Consider the following 24561-nt stretch of genomic DNA (forward strand, 5'->3'; position numbering starts at 1 on the left):
TGGCATCAGAATAATAGAAACATTTACATGCAAAGAAAATGTGTGTGTGTTTATGATTCTCCTCTAGGTTCTATTTTCTGTAGAATCAAAGTCCCAATTCTCATTTCATGATGAATCTAAGTCTTCACTTCTGTTAGCAGCACAGAGAAATCTCTGACAAGACAGATGTCTGCAGCCACCAGAAGCTTAAATTGAACACCTAAAAATAGAAAGCTGCAGAATTTATAAATATTTTGCAAAACAACCTTTTATAACTACCCTCCTTTTGTAGCAGTGGTAGTTAGCATTGAAATCCAAGTATATTTCAGCAAAAGAGAAAGCTGACCAAGCAGCTCGAGAAATTCTGCAGAGTTCTGCAAATTGCAGGAGGCCCAGGGAAGGAAATTACTGCATGCCAATTCTTCCCACTGATTTCTATTGTCTCTACTTATCATATGTAACACTAGGAATGCAGTGTGGAGCACTATATCTTCTCGACAATTCTTACCTAGCTAATAGCCTGATGATGTTTTATGACTTTGTATTCACATTCAACACAATTTACTCTTCAGTTAGAAAATATGACTGTCCCCAGAGAAACATCCAGCCCTTTATTCTCCTTGTTTATATTAGTTTAATATAAACTTAAATAATAGTTAATATTATAAATATATTATAATAATTATATTATATTATAAATAAATATAAATCTAAACTTGTTTAAATTAGTTTGGAGAAGGATCAACCAGTAGTGTAGAAAGCCTGTATTGGATCTGCTAAGATCTCTTCCTATTCAGATTTGCTTTCTGTGGCTGGAGGCTACTCTTGATAGTTATTTGGAATGAAATATTGTTCATCCCCTTAACAAAGAGATGGTTGGTTCCATGAACTTCAGACAGTGTTTATATAGTGTGTTTTCAAAACATGCCAGCTATTTCTTACCATCATGTAGTTTCTCTGACCATGGGCTTCTCTTTTATCAGAGGGTTTCTGTTTACCCAGCATCTCTTTTTGTTCTTTTGTGTCTTTGTGCAGTCATTTCATACACTGCCTGAGCAATATGATTATGAAGAGAAAGAACTGCAGAATTTCCTTGCAATGGTTCCTTCAGTGTTTCTTCCAAAGACTTGCTCCTATCTCCCTGTCTCATACCTGAGGTTGGTACTCCCTTCTTCACTTCCCTGGCTCCAGCATGTGGACACTGCTGTGGAGACCATGAGCACTGTGGATGATTTCCATCTGTATCTCATGTCTCAGTATACCTCCTTGCTGGGATTTCTCTCTTCTCTTGTGCATCCCATAACCCATTTCTGCCTCGTTTCACATTGCTACAGGAGCAATGTGTGCCCAGTAGGAATAAATCCAGGGGACTCTTTTAAGTAGAAAGTTACTCAACCCAAATAATTTCACCTTCCAAGACAGACTTTTGCTGATGAATAGATCTCTTAAAATTGATCTTTACTACCAAGACTTTGCTAGGGAAGTCAAACCAGTAAAAACTTCTTGATGAGGATTGTCTACTGTGTATGAAAACTGCCTGTATTGCTAACCAGACTTCTCTAATTATGTAAACCATCCTGCAGAAGATTTCTTTTGATGCTGTAAATTGTGCCAGCTCAGGTGATTTCCTTTCTAAGCTATTTTGGCAAAATGCTGCCTATGCAATGCTTTGTAGGCTAAAAGGATTCCTTTTCTGGACCAGGTGAATTTATCTATTGGCCTGCTATGAATATCTATGAAAAATCTAACTTGGGTCATACCAAAGCCTTTGGCTTAGCTGCAGGAATGGGAACAGAGAAGGAAAGCAAAAGGCACTTCTTTGCAGCCAAAAAAGCCCCTAAAAGATTTCAGTATGCCCAGTCCCAATGCTTAGCTAAGTAACAAAGTATATCCACTGTCATCAGAGGATGTGAGCATTGACACTACCTGTCCTTCCTCTACTGGGTGTTGAAGTCATCATGGACAAGAAATGTTAGGTATTTCTTTATGCTTATGCAGACTGTTGAAAATGCTCGGCCAGATGCTCAGCAAATCTCCTTTAGATTAATGCCAATGCACCTCTTTACACCAGCTGACAGCCTAGCCCATAATGCACAAAATGCTATTTAGTATTTTATTTTGTTTGCTAGAGTGACAATGGAAATGACAGTGATACACAGGTCAATTCAATCCTGCTGACATAGCCTTAAGGGGTTTTGTGTTTGGGGTTTTTTTCCCCCTCTCCCAAGAGAATCTCCCTTACAGTTTTATATTTGGTAAGGTTTATTACATAAGCTCAGCATATTAGCAGTGTCATAATCCTGCTATTTTTTGTGCCTCTTTATTTCTTTAGCTTTATTAATCATCATGGTACTTGATGTTGCTAACATGAAAAACACACTGTAAGAATAAATAATCATAATTATCGAAGTGCTTTCATTAAATGATCTGTAGGATTAAATCCTTATTACTGCAGCATTATTGGTCATGATTATCCTTATTATTACACATTAATTAGTCATACCAAGATAGTGTAGCTTTCAGAATTATCTTTACCAAAGTCAGTTAAATATGAAGATTTCAAATTGCAATAGATTTAGTGGTTTAGGATATGGTACTGGGATTATAGATAATATTATTTATTCAGTTCAGTACTTGCAAAGAGTTGATGATATACTCAGTACTGTGCACAGCAGAATTTGATGCCTGAAGCATATAGTTTAAGAAAGGGAAATTATATAGTTGCATTAGAGTAAGGGTTTTTTTCTGAAATCTGGGGATTCAGTGCTGTTTATGGCTCTGCTAATTCCTGTGCCTATTAATTTTTGTGCTTTGTCATTTATTTAATCTTTCTCTGACTCAGTGTATTGTTGTGCATAAAGAACAATCCATCAATTAATCTGTGCACAACATTTTGAATTATAGGTACCATGTACGAATGAAACATTTTTTCCCATACCTGAGAAGACCTGCAGCTGACATGGATTGCCATGTCTGTAAACCTTTCATAGATGTGGTGTCTGGTTAATGTAACTGTGAGGTGATGTGATGTGTACAGCACTTTTCCCTCTTTCTCTTTTATCTGAAGTGATGCTATTACTCCTGCCTTTTGATGGAGTAACCTAGCCAGTCTTCAAGAGACATGGGATAAGGAAAGACTGACAAATAAAATATTCTTATGGCAGGTGTTGCAAGATGGTACTGTTATATAAAGTCTTCCAAGCTCTTTTTTCCCCCACCTTATTATGTGAGCAAACTTTCAGTCTTGGGAAGACACAATGTGTTTATAAATTATCTTCTTCAACGTCTTGGATAGAAAAAGTCAAGTAAATAATTCATTTTGTTACCTCAGTCTGTGGATGGAATTGTTCTGGAGACAGATACTCTCCAACAGACAAGCATTAGTACTTGGCTAAATTCCTAAGCAAAACCATTGCCCTGTTGCTGTCATCTCTTTTCCAGGTCTAATTTTGCTTGTTGCTTTCTCTGTGTCATGCCTCAAATTTAGCCACACAGGCTTTTCAGGGGCAAGACTCTGTGTGAGACACAGAAATCCAACTTAGGCACTTATTCTGCCTGCAAAGCTGGACCAGGTGGGGAAGTTAAAAATGACAGTCCCAGGAATCACTATATTGAAAGGGGAACCGGTGGGTGAGACAGGAGCAGATGCCCCAGGGAAGGACAGCTCTCTGGCCTTTGAGTGCATGGTGTCACCTGGGATTCTGAAATTTCTCTTGAAGTTTGGTACTCAAAGGAAGCTGATGCTTCTCTACCAAACAGAGTGAGGGAGAGACCATTTTTTTTTTGTTTTTCTGCTAATTGGACATCTTCTAGGAAATGGAAAACTAAACGTCCCTCTGCTAAATCTGGCATATAGAATTAAATTTAGGTCTCAGAAGGGCTCTGCTCGCCAGGATTTTTGAGTGCTGTGGGCTCTCTCAGCCTCTTCCAGTGTCACTGCTACAATTTGTGTTTTATGCAGTGAAATACCAGCGGTTGAATTACTTGATGAGATGTCCCAAATTTGTCACTTGACATGTGAATTGTTTTATAGGATATTCCTGTCATAGCCTTTTCTGAATGTTTCAGAAGAGCCTGACACTCTTAAGAGGTGGAAGAGATCTGGGTTGAGGTCCCCATCCAAGGCAGGAACAGTGGGATTTAAAACATGGACCACCCAGGCTACAGGCACATCCCCCAGCTCCTACAACATAGGGCTTAATACATGTTTAAAAACATTGACTAAACTGGTCCCTGCTGGTTAGTAAATAGTCTGCAGTGCTGAGTAAACTGGTCTAGATTCTTGCCATTAATGTGCTATGTAGAGTTTAATGTATTATGGACATAATGGCTCTTCCTTTAAAAGCACCAAACTCCTCTTGCACTCAGTGTCATTTTGGGGTATGAAAGGAATGCACAAGTAGGCTGCTGAGAACAGCAGCTAGTCATTTGAGCAGTCTGAACTTTTTGCTTGACTGCCCTATTTTGAATGGGTACCAGTGGAACAATAGATTGGCATCTGATGTTAGTTAGTAAAAAACCCTACACACTTAAGTGAAACAGTGCAAAGCGATTTTTTTTGTAGATCTATGGAATTAATAATTATAGCTATTTGAGAAGAAAAACAGTATCATTCATACTGAAATATATTCTCTTCCCTCCCACAGGAGAAGCCTATGTAGGTGTGGAGCTGCAGTCTGGGAAATTAAAAAATGCAAATTAAAAAATGCAAATGTTGAAGAAAGGCATTGCTTGCTGCAGTGCTCTAAGGGTTTTCTTGAATAGCAGCAAATTAAAGAAATGCTAGGTAATCAAAGTTTATATCAAGCCTATGAAAGAAAAGCATCATTATCTCTAAATATAGTGATAGTACTCTGCTCCAGATCCTTTATATTGTGTACATATGACCAGTAAATTACAAAGATACTGTATTATGGGTTTCAACAAGTCCTTGAAGAAAATGCACGTTACCCTTTTAAATGTCACTTTATTCTGTTATATTGAAACATGACAATTAGGAAGAAAAAGGTAGTTGAGCAACTTATTTTTTTTCAGCTCAGTTCATTCAGGTTTCTTCACTCCATTTCCCTTTGCTGTCAGCACCAACAAGGGCTTCCCAACTGGAGCTTTTTGCTGCCAGTGGTAATACAGGTCAATCAGATAAACTGCACTGACTGTACAGAAGTTTAGATAGTAGATTGTTCTGTCTTCCGCATCCCCTCTCAATTTATCCATATATGACACAATCCACCTGCTTTTCTTAGTTTCACATCACTTGTGGTCTGTTTGCAGCATTTCCCACAAAAGGCTGATACAGCCCACCTAGGGAAAATGAATGCACATGCAAATATATGTTTGGTGCTTCAAGATAAGCACAGTGCCATGAGAGGGAAGGTAAGCAACACGGCTGTTTAGGAACTTCCCAGCATAGGGGTACAGAATGGCAATATCCAAATGGATTAACAGCACAGAGAGTGGGCAATGTGGCTGAGGAAAAGGAGAGAGAATCAGGCAATGGTGCATCCTAGCAACATCCAGATAACCTGTGGTCTCCAAGGCAATATGTAACTGGTTCTGAGAGGGATGAGATCATTGCCAACTAAAATGAAAAATAAGCTGTGAGGGAAACTCATATATATTTGATTGGTAACTACAATCACTTTCTCCAGCAGAACTCAAGATATGTTGGGCACAACTGAAAACAGACATAAACCACATAGCTGGGAGTTTCACCAAAGGTAAGGAAACTCTCTTTAGGTTCCTCGGTTCCTCTGTTTGAAAGAACTTGTATTGCTTTGTGCTGTGATGATTTCACAAGTTTCATTATTTTTTGTGATTCTTGGTCAGCAAACTCGCTGGAGCTGGAGATTTGCCCATGACAATCTCTGGGCTCCTACAGAGATTGGGTGGACATTAAAATGGAAATGAAAGGTTGTAGAGCCTTCTTTCCTCAAATGTTACAGAGGAACCTTGCAACCACAGGAAGGTGAGAGCCTGGAAGTCATGGAAAGTACAGTAGATTTGTATAAAAGCAACACAGGCTTTATGCAAGTGCTTATGATCAGAGAATTCAGATTATTTTGGCTGAAAATGTGCCTTCAGCCTGAGCTGTACATAGAATGCAGCTCTGTGGATTTGGCAGATTGAGCAAACAAAAACTTCAGCAGAATCTCTAGGTACTTGAAGAAACTAGGCCAAGTGCAGCCAGGTAGATAGCCACTGAATTAAATATTTTTTAGATTCTGATTTTAATTAAAATAAAGCATAATTACCCCATTGTGGCACCACTACAGTTTATAATTCATTCTTCATTTATTTTATGAATCCAAGCAGATAAATCAGTGCTTGAAAATGGTGCTTGCAAAGTCTCCTAGATTAAGAGATGAAACTCAGACAACCTTCACCAAATATGTTAAAAAAAAACAGAATTAGCAAAATACCTCTATAGGTGAAAAATACTAAAGGATTTGAAAACTGCTCTTAACAATAGTTGTAAAAAGCATATTTTTAAATTTAATATTGTAATATAGGATATTCTGCTTACTGTTCATACTAATTAGACAAAGGGTGTTTGAATAAGATAGCCTGCAATGGAAAAAAAAAGGTGGCATTTTCAGAGCTGTTATGACCATATTATGTGGTGAGGTGAGCAGAGATTCCTCCACGTCATCTTCTTGAGGTACTCCTTACATTTCAACGACTTTCCCTTTCTCTTGGTCTGTCAAGGAGAGAATTAAAACAGAACTGCATTGGCAGTGCAGAGCACTCACTGGTAGATTATGAAAGTCACCTGTGATGTGACCTTTACTAGCTCAGTAGGTTAAATTTTCCAGTCCCAACCGATCACTGCAAAGGACAGTCTTTATCACTGTTTCTTTACTCATTTACTGTATCTTGACAGACGTTTGTAACTAGTCTAGCTCTGCTCCCAAAGGGACAATTTATTGCAAAAGTACTTAAGTGTTTCCATGATTAGCATTCCAGATACTTCATGGTACCAAACATGAACCACAGGTCTACCTCTCCTTTGACATTTTAGTCCAAAATTGAGATGGTCACTCAAATTTTACATTCTCTGTATTGTGCATTTAGCAGCCCTGAAACTCTTCCAAATAGCCTGGCTTTAGCAGCTTAGAAGAATCCATTACTCTCAAATTCAAATACCATCATAAAAGCTGCTGTAACACCAGAGGTCTTCAAAAGGTATTTTCCCAATTCACCTAACATCAAAGTGTTTGTAACTGGACATTTATGTTACATTCCTTATTTTAGTCTGTTTTTAAAGTAACTAGCATTGAGAAAAGATGGTGAATTTCTCAAGGTCTTAAAAGAACCTAATATATCTTTTCTATTGGGTCTTCTATTCTTTACACTCATCCCTTGCTCCTGACAGCTAGAGTCAAGTTCTGATGCCAGTAGTTACTGGTTTTATGAGTGTCAGTATTAGCTGTTCTGAAGCCTCTAAAATGGCTAAAGAAATTACTGAAGTCATTATCATTTCTATGGCAAAGCAAATCAAGTTGTCAGGCTCGTACTTTTCAAACCAACTAAATCATACCTTCCTGCTCTGACATCACTGGAATTACCCATCTGTTTCCTGTATTTTAGTGCCTTGTTGATTTAAGAAATACCTCACTCATGTTTATAACTAAAAGTGATGTGCTGAAGGACATCTGCAGGCATTGAAGCAAGCCTATTGTAGTACCTATTCAGTGAATGGATTGAGGGACTTTTGCCTCTAAATCTATTAATCTTGTACCATCCAAGAGGAGAAATCAATAATATTTTGGAAAGTCAAATTTTCATAACAAAACTGTGGGTGGTGTCAGTGCAGAAAAGCTCATGGTTACTGGAAAATACAGAGGAATATATGTATTTAATTGATATAGGGTGGTGTGTATCACAAACATAGCAAATGCATCTAGCAAGAAACAACCAAGGAAATTTTTGTAAAAGCCTTGTTGGCCAAAGAAAGGGGGAAACAGAATTAAAACCAGAAGAAGCAGGACTGTAAGAAGTAATAATCAAATGCACATAATTAAACACATAACTAGAGCTGGACTACAGTGCATAACCTTTTCCTTCAAATGTGGATTGGAATCTTTCCAAATATCAATTAATCCCTAATCTACCATGCATTTCCTAGTTGTTTCTTGTGCATTATTAATGGACTGGTCACCCTGAGATGAAGGTAGGAAGTAAAAGCAATTAAATTCCTCTCCCACCCCTGCAGATACAATTGACCTAGAGGATTCAGCTACAAGTAAAAATTAAAAATCTCCAAAGAATAAGCATGGTCTTCTTGCCTGAGCCATACTGTGTAGTCTAAAAAGCTGCATGCAAGAGCAACAGAAATTTTTATATAAAACAGATATTTTATATAAAATATCGAATTCTATGATTCAGGGCTGTTCAAGGAAAAAAAGAAGGTGCCCAGTCTCTACTTTTGCTGGAGTTGTCCTGTAGCTGAATGAAAACTTTAAACCAGAGCTCCAGACACTGGTTCTTTTCTCAGTATAGAAAAGCCCATCTGTCTCCCAGGAAGTATTGGTTCCATTTGAATTCAGAGAAACAATTTTAATTTCATGCTTTTGTGGAGGATGATGGTCACAGAGTTCAGGAAGGCTTCTGACTGTGTAATACAGTTAACTCTGGCCTGAGAGGGATACAGTCATCCCAGCCTGCAATTCCCAAACAGAGCAGTCAGCAGTGATAACAAGGAGAGCTCTGTAGCTGCTGTTTGCACTCTAACGTTAAAGGTTTATATTTGCTTCCACAATGTTGAAATGCTGAGGTGAAAGTCTATCCTTTTTGCTCTGTTCTGCATCACTGGAGATAACATACTAGGCTAAAAGGTGTATTTCCAAATCACCCCAATTATCCTTCTGTTTAGAAAAAAGTCTCCTAGCTCAATCAAAATTATGTTACTCATACTGCATGAAGAGCTGCCTGGTCAGGGAAGAAGGAGGAAAACACTGACAGTGCCTACGTGGGGAAGAAAGAGGAATGGGTGTCATGTAGTTGTATTAATGCAGAGATCCACTCTGAATGTCTGTGAGTGAGGTTCTTGGCTGTCACTACAAGTATTTCTCACTGTTCACTCTCAGCCAGTAGATGCTGCCATTAAGATATACAGTGAGTGAACCAAATCTGGCCCTCCTTGCCATGCAATCCTGATGCAGACAGAAGCGTGCAGCAACAGAAACCAGGGTGGACGTGTGCTAAAAGGCTGACTTGGGCTGGCAGTGGAGCCCAGCTGAGGATGACTGCAATGTGAAACAGGTTTTCATTTTGCACTGTAATGAAGAACAGCTTTGGAAAAAGCGGGTGCAGAAAGGTGGGCTATTGGCTGATAAAACAACAGGCAGGATGCAAATTGGTATTGTCATAAAATACTTAAACAAAATTCTATCAAATATAAAAAAAACTCTGCTTACATGCCAGCAAAAACTGAGTAAAGCCATGCAACACAAGCTTGATTCTATGCCTTTTAATGAGACCATTGTACCCATTCTTCATAACAACGTAAATTAAGGAGAGACCATCCACTTTGATTTTGAATTTCCATGTTTGTCAAACTGAGTTTCTAAAGTGGTTTATTTGCTATTTTTCTTTTTAAAAGACAAAAAATATAGAGTTCATGTTATTTTCTAATCTCTTGTCAAAATTCCTTTTTTAAAATCAAAGCTGTTCAAGAATCCTTATGTGTATAAATTACTGTGTTTTACTCTTCTATGATTTAAAACTGATTTTATTAGTATTAGCAAAAATGCTGTCACAGACAGACGGAAGTCTTGTGCCTTAACTCAAATCCCAGCTAATTATGGCTCAGCTGTGAAGTTACAAACATTTGAAAAACAAGATTTATAAGAGAAGTATTGATACAGTCTTAACTGTAGTGAATGAAGCCACTGTAATATTGTTTGGAAATAGTGTTCTAAAAGGGAATCTTTTATGAACAGAGATGCCAGCTGTTAACTTTGGAAACATTTATTTCATTGGCTCATGATAAAATTGGCTGTGAAAGATATTATTCTGAAACACAGCAACTTCTTAATTTTGTTATGACCTGAAGTCACTGAGAAAGACATGATGTCTAAGAGCAGTGAAAAAGGATTGCCACTGTTGGTTTTGCTTATATTGCTTTTCAACAAATATACACATTTTCTTAGAATAATTCATGGTGGACAGGCCCTCAGAAGGTCACCAAATAACTTCTGCTCAGAGCAGAAGAAAATAACAATGTATTATTTCTATTTCAGTTTTGCAAGAAATATTTTCTTTTTATTAAAAAAAAAATAATGTTTTGCTTTGAGGGAGCAGAAGTCTACAAGCATGTCTAGAACCTTCTGCCAACCCCATCCATGATCCACAGCCCAGGATTGCATAGGAATAGATGGATAGGTGGCTGTAACCACAAGAACCCCAAGCCCAAAGTAAGTAAAAAAATTTAAAGTAAGAAAAAAATAATTTAAAGGAACAGAGAATATGTCCTGTTGACTAGCTGATGATCTGCTGTGTGGATTGCAAGTCAAAAAGGTTGCTGGGTCTGGGAGTGAGATCCAGCATCTGAGAGTTGGCAAGGGAGATGACACAGCTGACAATGCTGCTCCACTGATATCTTTCTGCATATTACCTAACAGGAAATAGCTGTCTACCCTCAATAATAAGATTTGGCATGAGTGTCCTGTACATCATGTGAAGCTTGTTCATCTCAAAGGAGAAGTAAGGAGTGGTGTATCTCTGTATGTGCCCAAGTGCATCTGGCTACTGCATCTGAAACTATATCCTACAATCCTGCATTATGTTATATATATCTTATATTCTAGCATGTTTTAATGGTAAAAAACTCTTGGAAATGCAGAGGAGGAAAAACTTCTGTTTCCTTGAGTTATTTTTTTCTAACGTCCATGCAGTGCTAAGACTGTGCATGTTTATTCCTTATTGCTACATCTCTTTGTCCTTGAATAGTGCTGATGAACTTCTTGTACTGGCCAGTGTCTGCTGCTATTATTGACTGCAGTCTCCATCCTCTGCCATGTCATTGAACTTCCATCACCACTGGCTTCATTAGCAATTATTGTTTTGGTGAAAAAATCCTATACCACATATTATGGGGTGACCTGAGGCCATTATGGAACTGAATGTTCCCATAAGGACAATCTAGCTAAAATATATCAAAGTGCTGAGAAAATATCCTTTGTCTCAGGTCATGTAACCAATGTGTCATCTAAATGTTTTAAAAGCAGTTATATAACTGGCATTTAAAATGTTTTATTGAAAACCCTTAATGCTACTGTAACTAAAATGACCTTTAGTGGAGTAACACACATCACATCTTAAAATGGGATTTGATTAAAAATATCAAATGTTATAATGTGCTTATGGCTCTACATGCACCATCCTGTCATACCAACCACAGAGGCAGATGCTTTGGTTCTTCAATATTATTTTCAGCTTAAATTTATAACCTAGTTACTTTACAAGGAATGTTTATTATAAGCTTTTAAACATTCCTTGCAATATTTGACATATGAGCACTTTATTAGTAGTATTTTTTTACAAACAGGTAGTATCTTTTAAGGCAGATGTTTCCAGAGAGCATTTGTTCTAGGGAGAGTTGGCTTATCAGAGGCTTCTCACTGGCTTCTCCTCCCACACTATGATTAAATCTTTCTGAGAAACAAAAAATGCATCCATTAATCTGTACTGTCATAGAAGAAACCACAAAGCTGCAAAAAAGTAGAAAGGTGATTTTACATGGTAAAGCAAAACAGCCATGATTTTTTTTTTTTTGTCTCAAGATATTGCCCTTACTAAAACAATTTCAAAAGCCCTGTAGAGAAACATACACTTGAAAAAATATTAAATGTTGTGTTACAAGTCATATACCGCTGATGTCTGGAATTTTGAACACAAAACCATTAGAATAGTAAGAGTGGAAGAGTTTTTGAACTCAAGATAACAAAGCTAGAACAGATACACAAGTGGGGGGGAAAAAAAACCCCAAAAAAAACAGATTCCCTGAATGACAATTGAAATGAGAGACACTTTTTTTAAATGGAGAAATACTCTCACTGAGACTATATAGCCCACTGAGAAACACAATTCTTTTATTCACTTTCAAGTACTCTGAAGGTGGAAAAAAAAGAAACTTACTCCAACAGATGAGAGCAAAATACCTTTTTATCTTTCTATTTACTTTCATGTCTAGTAGCTTTTTCCCTACAACCTCATAAGCACTGGTTATTCCAAACAGAGTATCCCCACTATTTTTGCAGGTAGGAAGTTGAGTCATAAAGGAGTAAAGCAGTATCCAAGATCACCAAGAAGGCCTGTGAGAGGAAGAAATCAAGAGCTGAACAGAATCTGTAACATGTGCTTTCATCACATAAATATTGTTCCCACCCCGAATTTCATTCCCAGTGCCTATGTAAATATCTTACTCTTGTTAAACTGATACATGCAGAATGGGCAAGACTTTTGTTGAATATGGGATTGGCTGGAGCAGGATTCAGGAAGACAGAGGATGAATTTGTTACCAAGGTGTTCATAGGAGAACTGAACAAATATGTGACCAAAACAGACATACAAAAAACACATACAAAAATATGGGGGGAAAGTTTATCAGAAGTGTTAAAGAAATAAGAGACAGCAATGAAATTTAAAGTCAATAAAGCAGACTTAGTAACTTCCCCCTATCTGTTCACACTTTCAGAAGGTCACCTCTACCCCCGTGAATTTAAAAAGTACAGCCACAAGCTTTTAAATATCCTGGTGCAATTCTAACTGATTAGCTAAAGCAGTAAGTTGGCAACAGCTGTAGCAAATAAGGGAGTGTCCTCGAGGGAGACAAAGCTTTTGAGGCTTCCTGGGTGCTGCTTGGAAAGATGCTGTAGGCCTGCAATGCTGAGAGGACAGGCTGAATAAGAGGGAGCACTGGAGGGCTGGAAGCAATCAATGAGGAGAAATGGGAAACCCCAGCTAAACAAGTTTTGCACTGACAAAGCTTGAGAAATTATATTTCAGGTATGAAATTTGTTTCTTTGTGGCTGGTATTTCTGACTGTGAAAATTGTAGAGGTTGGCTGGGTGAGACAGAATTGGTGCTGCTGTTGTTGTCAGAGATGCTGTACATAGAATGGGGTTGATTTCTGGAGCCATGGGAGGTGCCTTAGGAGAATATTTTTGAGTTGAAGAAAGTCAAGAATCCTGTTAAATGTGTTTAAACAAAAGCATAGAGAAGGCTCTAATGTCATTAGCAATTGCACAAAACCCCTGAAAATTGAAACCAGCCAAGTTCTGGAAAGAGGGAAGTTTGAGGGGGTTGAAAATAACTCCAGTTGTGAGGTTAATACTGAATAGTCAGATCAACGTTTGTACTCAGTTAGCTCAGGACTTGTCTGCCAGAGAGTTTGATTTTTGTGAAGGGAGAACAATGGAATTACACACAGAAAAAATGATACTTTGTGGATGGGAATGTTTCTTGAAAAAGGAAAAACGAAACCAGAAGGGAAAAGGGAGCATAGGTTAAACTGATGTTTAAAATTTAAAAATGTGAGCAAGAAAAAATAGGAAGAAATAGAGAAATAGAACAAGCATAAACAATAATAAATAACTCCAAAGGCACTGGATAAAGTAGGCATAATGCTGGTGGCAGCTCCTGTGTGCTATGGGCCAGGGTGGAGATATCAGTGAGCTTGTAGTGTCTTACTTATTTTGGTACTTTTGCAATAATAAATGAATTGAAACAGCAAAAATATTCTAAGAGATGTCAGTATGGAGCTGGGAAATCAGTAGGTTTCTCATGGAATTTCTTTCAAAAGGGAAACATGAAATAACCCAGAGAACAGTAAATCCTAGTAAATGTTTATACACTTAACTTCACTCTGATGAGCAGCTCAGTCCCCCTCTGCTACAGGGCCCTGGAGTAGAGCTGACAATTAATCTCCAATTGCTTGGGTGGGAGCAGTTCACAGCTCAAGGGGCTCTGTGGATTATAAATCTGGCAAGCAAAATGGGAACTCGGAGAACAGGTAATGAGGCAAGTGCCAATAGTTAAAGCTATAATCACCAGAATTGCAGGCCAGATAGTAGACACCTATATGGCAATTTTCAATTCAATAACTAAAGCTAATTGAGTTGCCTAACAACACCACTGAGCTGTGATTACAACTGGCAGCATTATGTAATTGTGACAACCAGACAAAGTGAAAAGAAAAAAAAAGAGAGAAATGCATGTATATTTCCAGTCCTAGTTACTGAAGGAGTTTGGGGGATAGAGCCCCCTACTTGAAAGCTGCAGAGAGAAAATACTACGACCCATTTTGGATACTCATCAACACCCCAGGGATCTACAGACACACACAAAGAAAAGGCACCTTTTTTTTATTCTTACCATGAAAGTGGCACCAAACCATATTTTTTCCACTGATTCAATGATGCAATCCAAGTATTCTTAAAAAACCTAGAGGCATGGTTAGCCTCATCTCTAGCCACCAGTATGGGATTTTGTACTGCAATATTCTCATGTTCAAATTTACCATAGCAACCTCCACATCGCATTTAATACACAGAAACATCCCTCCTCTTTCCTGTTTAAAGAGACCTTGTTAAGTGGTTTTGCTGTATTTTAGATGCCAAGATGTCGGTAAGATTGATGGAAGGGTACACAATCAAACTTGCAAGGAGAGCCTAGCATCTAGCTCATTATGTAAGAGAATTAGCAAGGCAGTTCTTTTGACATGACAGTCCATTATGGCAGCTGTCAATCATACCTTAACATAAGCTTTTTTGGTCCTCTTTGATGATATTTCTTTTTAAAAAGTTGTTCCCTTCCTGTTCCTCAATGAGGCAGTGTGTAGATGCTTTGTGTATGTGCACGGTAGCTGTTGTAGGTCTAGATGGACAGTGCTTTCTCCACATAATTGCTGGGTAACATATCATTATGCACACATGTGTAATCATGACTCATACGGCTCTTTGTCCCAATTTTATGTGCACAGAGGCTTCAATCTGCTATGGCTTCTCATCCACCTCATAGCTTTGGCCCTCTCATATAGGATAGTGATGCTTAGGTATTTTGGTGCAGAAAGTCTAGGTTTGCTTCCTGAGTGAAATGCACTTAGAAGGGCAGTTATATTTACTCATTCCCCATTCAGAAGAGGGGAGAAAATCTTGCACTAAGACTTGTATTAAAACAGTATCAGACATTGATGCCATAATAATGTGTACCACTTTTCATAAAAGGACTTCCATATAATGAACAGAGTAATTAATTTAACCTGGAAGATGATTCAGTGTTACAGTAGTTGGCAGGTGAAGAAAAAGATGCATGGAGAATCTCAAGTTTGACTCCAGTTCAGTACCCTTCCTGAAGTCTTCTACAACTGAGCCACTGTATATTAGAAAAGAACAGGGATGGAAAGGAAGCAACTGCTTAGAAAGGCTCTTTACTCCTCTGAAAGAACATCTAAGAGGGGGAGGGGGCACCAGAAGGACAGATTGCCTCTGAAAAATAAAGAAGTTCATCTGTACAATCTCAACTGGTGTGTTCATTTGAGGGGGATGGCCACTGGCAGCAATGCATGCTAGGAACCCTGGGAAGTTAACACATATCAATAGTGCATTTGCAAACATAGAATATGTATTACAATAGAATCATCTTTTCATTATATTTTTAAGAAAAAATCCTATATGTTAGAAGGCAGCTCTTGTAAATTATAGTTTCACCTGCTTTAATTCACACGTTTATCAAGCAGTAGTTGAGACTAGGAGAAAGCTTTACTGGTTTTGATTCACTCACAGGAGGGAACAGAGATAAGCTGGAAAAAGAAGCTTCGTTACTGCATATTCATATTTCTGCCACTTGTTCTTTACGAATGTCTCTCTCTTTTCTAGTGCCTGTAAAGTCCATGTTCTTGTCTTCTGGGACAACACAAAGGTAACTAACACAAAGCTGCACCAATGGAAAAGAGGTAACCCATCTGTCCTAGCAAATACGAACTTCCAAAAGAAGGTTAGTTCCCTGGGAAAAACAAGGAAAAATGCTTTATCTTGGTTACAGCTTTCATTGGTGTGAGTAGGAAAGTGGGACTGCACTTTAAAAGCCTAGTGGGAATACAAGGGTTTGGGAAGGTTTCTTCTTTAAGTAAATGTTTTCAGAAAAGTCCTTTAAAATATTCTCTAGTTTACCTTCTCTTAGTTTTTTCTAGAAAAGGTGTGTGCTTTATTTTATGCTGTAACCTACAAACCTAGGTAGGACAGAGGCATCCATATAAATGTAGATAAATTACCCACTCTGCCCTGAGGATCACACAGATTAAGGCTTGTTTCCTGGAAATTGCTGACTTAGGCAAATACTCTTGCTTGCATACATTGGCAATGATTTCGAGGGGATCCTCCAGAGCCAGGGCTCAAGAGACCTCTCAGCAGGACAGGTCTTGGACAATTGGTATTGTAAGCATTGGCCTTACTCTTTCTGCACAAATGGATCAAGCATCATTGACTTCATTGGTACTGCTCAGATGTACAGTGGTGTACAAATTTTTGCTTCTGACCTTTTAACATTCTTTTCCATTAAAAATCAATAAATGATGTCCTGAAATATGATCAAGATGCACATCATTCCAGCTGATTACAGCTTAGGTGTTTTTCCTTTCTGTGATATCATTTCATAGTCCTTAAAAATTGTTCTTTTTTTTCCTTGAGGGAAAGAATATATATATATATATATTCAGAAGCTGTTCTTCAATTTCAAGGATGCTTCATTCTACTATTTCAACCATTAGGTGACTCTTCCCCTGGTCTGATCTGCAATGAAATCAATGGAAAGTGTTCCATTAAATTCATTTGGCTTCAGATCAGATGCTGCCACTGAAAACTCTAATACAGGCAGCCTGGTCTTTGTGATATCTACCATAATGGCACAGTGTGGTCCCAATCCTGCAGTCTGACTCTGGGAAAATCCCTATTGACTTCAATGAGAGCTCTTCTAAACTAAAGATTTCACAATCAGGTAATGAGAAGCAATGAGCATACGCTGCCCTCCCTATTAGATCCTGTAGTCAGACTACTTCTGCTGGGCTTCTATAAAGTGATTTTCTCTGGCAATCTGTGCTTGCAGCAGCACCTGCTCTGTTAGTCTCTCAATTCTTCTCTTAACAAAACAGCTTGACTCCACAGGTGAAAGATTCTGAAATGTTTTAATTAACTAGCTTGAGCACCATTTGATTTCTATCTCCCTAGATGTTTCAGAAATTGCAAACTGCTTGGTTTTGTGACTGCCATCAAACAAGATTTGAACGTATGAAACAGGCTACTATAAAAGGAAAAGGTGTTGAGTTTATAATGTAAAGTTTATATCAGGTCACTCTAAACAGTGTGTGTACACAGCTTGTTATCACTGGGAGATTTGACTAGCAATGTTTCTGAGGCTGCAGGAGTAGTTCTTGAAACCATGGGCCAAATCTTATATCTCTAATTTAGTCAAAACTCCTATATATCTCAGATATTTTGAGTTAAGGCTTATCTTGAGTTTTAGAGAATGAAATAAAAGATCAATGGGAAAAGAAAAAAAAACACCTAGAAGTTTTTAACCTATTAATTTTAAGGTTACATAGGAATATTCATTTTGGTAGGCTAGCATTGTACAAAAGCAATTGGAGCTCTTGGTCATACAGTTTAATAATTACTGCAGTGTTCTGGCCATGTTAGCACAGCTCAGTTCAGTGGGTCAAAGCTGTGCTCCTACTGCCTCTCAGAGAGGGATGAAAAGAAGGCAATGAAACATGGTGCTGGGAATCCTTCTGAGACATCCCACAGCTCAGGCTCCCAGACCCTGCCCCAGCTGCTCACAGCATGGAGCAGCTGGAGATAAAGAGCTTGGTGTCTGCCTGCAGTGAAATAGATTCTTCCTAAAGTACTCAGAATGGACCTGTATTTAGCAGTAGCACAATCAAGCAGGAGTAGCTATTACAGTTTATTTGCATGTATCAGCCTGAGTTACTTGCTTACAGGATTTGATATCAGGCTTCTAAAAAAAAATGGAAAAGTAGGTGTGTGAAAGGAGGGAAAGCCATGTCTGTCATGGCCAGTGGGACCTTTTTTAGTCTTACCAAAATGATGAAAATATACCTTTAGTAAAAAGATAAAAGCTAAAATTCTCGTGTTGCAACTTGCCTTCATGATCTGGAATATCACAAGGCTTATAAAGGGATGAAAGCTGAACAGTTTTACTAGTACAGCAGTAAAGCACAGTGTACATCTGTGGAATCCAGGATTTGAACATGATTTAGTCTATATGGAATGAGTTTAAAATGTTCTACACACAGTAAGAAACCACTTACCAACAAATGTTTAATAATCTGTGAAGTGCTGCAGAGGAATTTTTTAATTTTTATTTTTAGTCTGAGATTATAACACAGATATCTTTGCAGAATTACATATATTACTGTCCTGAAGTCAGAAACTTTAATATTTAGGGGTTTTTCCTCCTCACATTAAAGCCAGTAAGCTAAATGAAGTGTTCTGTGCTGCATTGTGTCTTTCCATAGTTCCTGAAAAGAAGCCAGTTTAAATAGTTAAAATCCATTTACGGGTAATGTTCCACACAAACACTGCACCACTGAGACTATTTGTCTTTCTGAACTTGTGCTAGTGCTCACTGCATTAGCAGTTTAATCAGATTTGTTAATGAATAATGTTTTGCTTGCAAAGTATATCTTACATGCATTAAGCTCTTAATTGTAGAGTTGCCACAAGCTCTGGATAAAAGGCAGCGTGCATTGAATCAGTCAGGAAATCCAGATCCCAGCTGGGTTCCTGCTCCCACTCACTCCTCCATGGAATTCCCACTGGGTAGGTAACAGACACTGGTGAGCACCATCTGGTTTAGCTGAGCTCTCTGCGTCCTCTGAGCACTGTCCTGCTTCCCTCGAGTCCTTGGTGGGACTCAGGTAGCAAGGACAAAAAAAATGATTTTTTCTGATGTAAGGGTTTTTTTGGTTGTCTACAGTTTCTTTTTTGGTAACTTGAAACAGAGGAGTGTATGGGATATTGATTCCTGAAAATACTAATTAATCCCCATAGAATAGTTTCTATATTGTTGATTACTGATGTGGTTTTCCCTACTCATGCCTTTGCTCTAGCCTTGGAGTTGTACTTTCATCCTTGGCTTAGCACTTTAAGAAATTAACCAAAATATGGAAGTTTGATGTAAGTCTTGGGCTATTTTAACCTGCTATTTCTTAATGCCTCGTCCTTACTTTCACAAGTTTCATTCATGTCTTTTTCTTGAGTGTTGCTTGGAGTCGTTTGGAGACAGGAATAACAAGAACTCTGAGATCCATACCACAACAGCAATGGTTTATTATGGAAGCCTGCTTATATAGGGAGTTTAAAACTCCCAGGCTCAGACAACTGATTGGTCTGGGTCTTAACACCGCCCCAGCTCCTTTACCAGTGATATGTCTACTTTCTGGATTGAACATGACTGGCTGAGTTCCCTGCTTGGGTCTGAATCCAACTCATCCTTTCCCCATCCGGGGACTTGTTTTACTTCTAGGCTGGTTGAGTTTGGGGGTCTGATATAGCCAAATTTATTTGGCAGCTACAGGCTAGCTGCAACTGTGACACTTGAGTGGATGTAATTTATTAGTAAAATATATTCACAGTTGTGCATCACAAAATTCCACAGGCTGGACAGTCTTTATTAAAGTAGAAGCTAGCTTCTACATTCTGACTAGTGATAAATCACAGCACTGTGTATGAAACTTCTCTTTAATTGCAACATAGAACAGTGGGGCAGAAGTAGGAAGTGAGGTTTTATTTCTCTTTGAAGTTAAACATTCCACTTCTCATTTTCTTATGAAATTTTCAGTTTCATATGTCTTTGAAATACAGCAATTATATTTAACACTGCTTTCAACAATGACATAGAAAACTGTGTGCCAAATTTTTTTAAGGCCTGGAAGTACATATAAACATAAGTTGTTTCACTTAATATTTTATTTTGTGGAGTTTTTTGGAATGCAAACTAGAATACTGAATCAGCATTAGACACTTATTTAAAACATAATGAAATCTAGAAATTGTCAAATAGGAAATCATGTCCTATACCCAGGTATTAGTGATCAATTCCTTCCTCAATTTGGGTGGCAAAACACTTTCACAATGTTTTAAATATGTTCATTTTCCTCCATAGTGATTTCTTTTTTTTTTTTTTCCCAGGAAAAGCTAGTATGGTCTCAGGGTGGATTATCTAAAATTGCTTTCTTTAAAGTATCTTTTTCAATACTGTGAATTGTAACTTTTATTGAGTCATTCTAAAATCTGTCCAGCTTCAAAGAAATGAGACCATGCCTCAGCAGGGTGGTTTTGTAGCTGTCTGCTCTGTGTCTTCACTGCTGGGCTGCACCCCAGCAATGTGAAGAACCTCTGGCTGTGCCCATAAAGGGCACAGCTGGTCCCTTGAGCTATCAAGAGCACCTGTGGCCAGTAAGCCGAGCTTGGCGTTCGCTGTCCCTTTCCTCAGGTGACACCTCAGGTGGCTCAGAGGTGAAGCAGTGTGCATGAAAGCCACTGCAGATCCCTGTTACCAGCACCTTTCCCCCTTAGCTCCATCCTTTGTTGCCACCCGGCCACTGAGCAGTTCGTGGGAGGTAGCAGCTCGCGGTCCTCGGCTCCCTGAATGTCATCAGAAGCTGCCTACACACATTCTCCTCCAGCTGGCTCGGGAGGAGACAGGCTCCTGACGGCTGGGGCTCCTGGCAGTAGCACATGGTTTTTATTTATATAAATATAACCTATTTATATAGGTTCTGTATTAAATGTTCCCCTATGCCTGCTTCGCTCACTTGCTCCTACCCTTTCCCAGCTGATCCTGGGAATTGCTCTGCTCCAGAGGACCTGATTGAGGAGCCTGGTGTTTGTGCAGCCGCGCTGGGCCCAGCCGGGGCTGATGTGCCAACAACGCGCGGGGAGCCAGCCCCAAACACCGCGGACATCACTGCTACCCATGGCTCCCCCGCCAGCCTCCAGTTCCTTCCTGGCTTTATTTATTGCTTGTGGTCAGCACCAGCTGAATGGGCCATTTTATCCGCAGTAGGGCAGGGTACACCCCGTGAGGAGAAGCAGAAAGTTCATCGCGGCTCCAGCCAAGCTAGGAGTCTCTGCGGGTCAACACAAGTGAGTGGAGCGCATTTGGCCCGGGAAACATGACGGGTAAAACCTACGGAAGGAAGCAAAGCCAAACGTGTCAGCTCTATACAAAGCAGAGCTAGACAAACCTGCTGTCTATTAGGTTACACCAGCTGCTGTGACCCCTGTTTCCTAGAGTAAAGGCACAAAGAAACCAGATTGTGACTTTAAACCTCATCTTGTATGTTTGCCACACTGGCACTGTATTTTGGTAGTAGAAGTGTCAGGAAAATTAATCCACAAACGCCAGAGGTTTATGTCCAAAAAGGAGACAGAGGAGTCCTTTATTCGAATAAAGGGAGAGGCCATGGGGCATTCCCCTGGGGCCTCTCAAAATTTTGGAGGGCACAGCCTCCTTTTTATCCTAATTCCCGGCCGCTTGTCCCTTCTCTCTTTCCCCATAGGCTGAGGTACTTGAGAGGTACAGGCTTCCCGGAACGCCTGATACCTGGGATACCTTCCCCCCCACAATGCATAATCCCTTCTTAATTCTTAACTCTTGTGGAATTCATGGTGCTCTTTCATCTTTCAGTGGAATCCATCCCATTGTTTCTGTTGTCTCTCACTGATAGCTGCATCTTACCAGCAGACCCACAGCTTGTTTGTAAAGACAAACCCGTCATTCCTCTCAGAAGGATTGAAATTTTTGAAATTAATGTGTGATTGCTTTCTTTGTATGTACGTCTGTGATGCTCATGTATGGATAGCACACCCCAGCATATTCCATGATTCTGAAGCTGATCCTTCTGCTTTGGGACTTCAATGCAAGTTTATCTGACTGATCTTCCCAATCACTGTAAGATTTTTATTTAGCACCTAACACTCTGTTAAATTAGTTTTCTCCCTTCCCAATATACTGTGTACTTGGAGGGTTGCTGAGCACCCATTGCCCCAAGCAGTGTCACCACTTGCCCTTCAGCTGATTCCCTGAAAGCACCCATGGCAGAGAATAATATTTTATTATAATAATAGTTTATTATTATATACTTATAAATATATAAGTATATTATTATAATAGTTTATTAGAAGAATATATATTATTATAAAATGTTGCTATGCTCACATTTTTCTGCATGCTTCCCTCATAAAGCCAACAGACTTGAGGGAAGTAATTGCTCCATCTTTGGTTTAAGACAACTTCTGACACCATGTAATGCTTTTATAAATACTCGAGAGGCAGGTTTTTTAGGAGAGAAGGCACACTACCTGTTAAATGCATGAGTAGTCAGCTGTGGTTGCTTTTACTCTGACTATTGTAAACTGATGTTTTACTTCAATAGAACCAGGATTTCACCTTTTTGGTAGACACAGGATACTCTAAGCAGATCTGTTCTGTGTGATTATCAGCACAGTCACATATACACCAAAATTATTATTTTATTTCTTAGTCACATTCCTGCTTGCAACCAGGTACCTCACCCCTAATACTCTTTGGGTAACTCTGCTATCTTCTTATGTACAATCCTATTTCCTTTGTGGACACAGAACTGAAATATGACCAAGTGCCAGACCATGCTGCCAAAGTGTAAAGTGCATATGAAGAGCAGACTAGCTCATCAGTAGAGCAACCAGTGCCATAGCCACGGATTACATTTATGTGTGAACTGAACTATGCTATAAACATGAGAGAGAAAAATCCCAAGTTAATGAGAATACTGTTACATAAATAAAGTCATATTTTATTTCTTTCTTTGGCCTAAGAAAATGTTGTGACTAAAATAGTGAGAGAGATCAAAGAGGCAAAAAAACCCCCAAACCCCTAAGTAACACAGTAATAAGTGGCAAGTCCAGCTTCCTTCTTATAAACCGATCAAATGTGCCATAGCAAGTTCTTAAGCCCTTCAGTGATCACAACTGGAACAATGCTGCAGAGCACACAGGAGGGGGGAGGCTGTTCTTGGCTAGGTCCTGACTAATGCTGACAAGTTAGCTAAGGGTGTAGCTGTGGCTAAACCACTGAGCAACAATGAATATAGTGAGTGGGGCAGTACTTTGAAAATGAAGCTTCCACTCATTAAGAACACATGGAAATATCTGAGGAAAATTGATTTTTAGAACACTTTAGGAAATGGGCAAATTAGGTCTGACAGAATAGTGATACATAAAACAATGAATCTAGGACAAAAAGTGGATCATGGAATTCTCAACACATCTTTCATAGTAACAAAGCCAAAAGCCATGCAAGACATGGAAAGATAATTTTCTTTCAAGATACAGATTTTTTTCCCCTAATTTTCTGGCATGCTGTTCCTATTTAGCAGCCTGAGAGCCTCTCCTCCATCTGCCTGCAATGCTAGGTCTTGCTTACACAAGATATCACCAGTGAGTAAAGTTATTCAGACTTCATATTCACACATAAGGTATTGTTTTTCTGCCTGTGTGAGAAATAAAATATTGAGACCTTACTAGTATTTAAGAAAGAACAACTAAATGTTCAGAAACAGGTCATGAGCTTATCTACACTGATGTGAACTAGGATAAAAATCTTAAGAGATTTAAATGCTTATAATTTGCAGCATATGTAAGTACTGACTGATGAGATTTAAGGAAATATTTCCCTCTATGGCAGGCTTTTCCATAATCAGCCATTACAGGCACTTCCTTTGGTCCATGACACCAGACTACAGGGACAGCAGGTGTGATCCATAATGGCAACTCCCATCTTCCTGCAAGTAACAGCTGTGGCTTACAGTCCCTGTTCTCTTGGAGCCATGCCTACTGCAAATGTGCAGCCCGTTTTGGGGGTTTTACCAAGGCCATATGGGGGGTTCCGCTTACTTGTTTTTCATCATTTTAAGCTCTTTCCCAGGTAACCTTGTTAAAAGCACTTCCAAAATTGCTGTGCATTGATTTTTGATCTGCTGTTATACCCAACTAGCCAGTAACTGGTCCAGCAAGGAATATTCTCATTTGTGCATGTTGCTATTTCAAAACAAGATTGCAGTTAGCCTGGGAAAAAAAAATGTATAGAAAAATTACTTGATGCTCTACTTTGGTCAGAGTCTTGCTTCTGTAGTTACCACCTGCCTTACTTCAAGACCAGCAGATAATGTGAGTAGGACTGTCAGGAAGGCAGGTGTGACTTTGAACATGTATGGTCCTGTTAGATCAGCGGTGAAACCTGACATGCCCTGCCACCAAAGACAGAGGTCCTGTCAGGCTGCTGTTTCTGTGCTGTGAAACTAATATATAGATTTGTTTGTCAGAAAAGAGAGGGTGTCTGATGTGCAGAAGTAGGGGATCAGCAGCTGGGGTGGGTGCCTGTGTCTTGCACATCTAAGGGACAGCTTTATACAGACTGGAACAGCTCAACATCCACTAAGTGCTGTGATCTTTAACAAGTCTCCTGTACTGTGAAGGCACTAAAAATTGAAATCAGCTCCCTTTTCTGTTGACATCTCTTTAT

The 24561-nt window shown here is 39.0% G+C and overlaps 1 protein-coding gene and 1 long non-coding RNA gene across 21 annotated transcripts in view; one reads left to right on the forward strand and one right to left on the reverse strand.

Annotated features, from left to right (window-relative positions):
• The window catches only part of MAMLD1 (mastermind like domain containing 1), a 256179-nt gene that overhangs the window by 126417 nt on the left and 105201 nt on the right, over positions 1-24561 (forward strand). For 3 of the 20 annotated variants that reach the window (XM_086850502.1, XM_086850505.1, XM_086850500.1), the window contains 2 exons: positions 5631-5696; positions 15858-15975. The exons of 2 other annotated variants lie outside the window; for them this stretch is intronic. In XM_086850502.1, the coding sequence (XP_086706628.1) occupies positions 5641-5696; positions 15858-15975 (174 nt within the window). In that variant the 5' untranslated portion in view covers positions 5631-5640. Of the gene's footprint in view, positions 1-1018; positions 1137-4625; positions 4766-5627; positions 5697-10274; positions 10395-15857; positions 15976-24561 lie in introns of those variants that run through there. 15 more of the 20 variants (XM_086850509.1, XM_086850511.1, XM_086850512.1 and 12 more) reach the window with 7 other exon arrangements.
• Positions 9433-12694, reverse strand: LOC147650537 (uncharacterized). Its single transcript, XR_015276421.1, has 4 exons — positions 12564-12694; positions 12405-12460; positions 12141-12293; positions 9433-11634 (listed from the first exon to the last, which is right to left on the reverse strand). It is a non-coding gene; the product is annotated as an uncharacterized LOC147650537 (long non-coding RNA).

The sequence above is a fragment of the Cyanistes caeruleus genome, chromosome 14 (genome assembly GCF_971803275.1).
Source record: "Cyanistes caeruleus chromosome 14, bCyaCae1.hap1.1, whole genome shotgun sequence".
In the NCBI taxonomy this organism is placed as follows: domain Eukaryota; kingdom Metazoa; phylum Chordata; class Aves; order Passeriformes; family Paridae; genus Cyanistes; species Cyanistes caeruleus.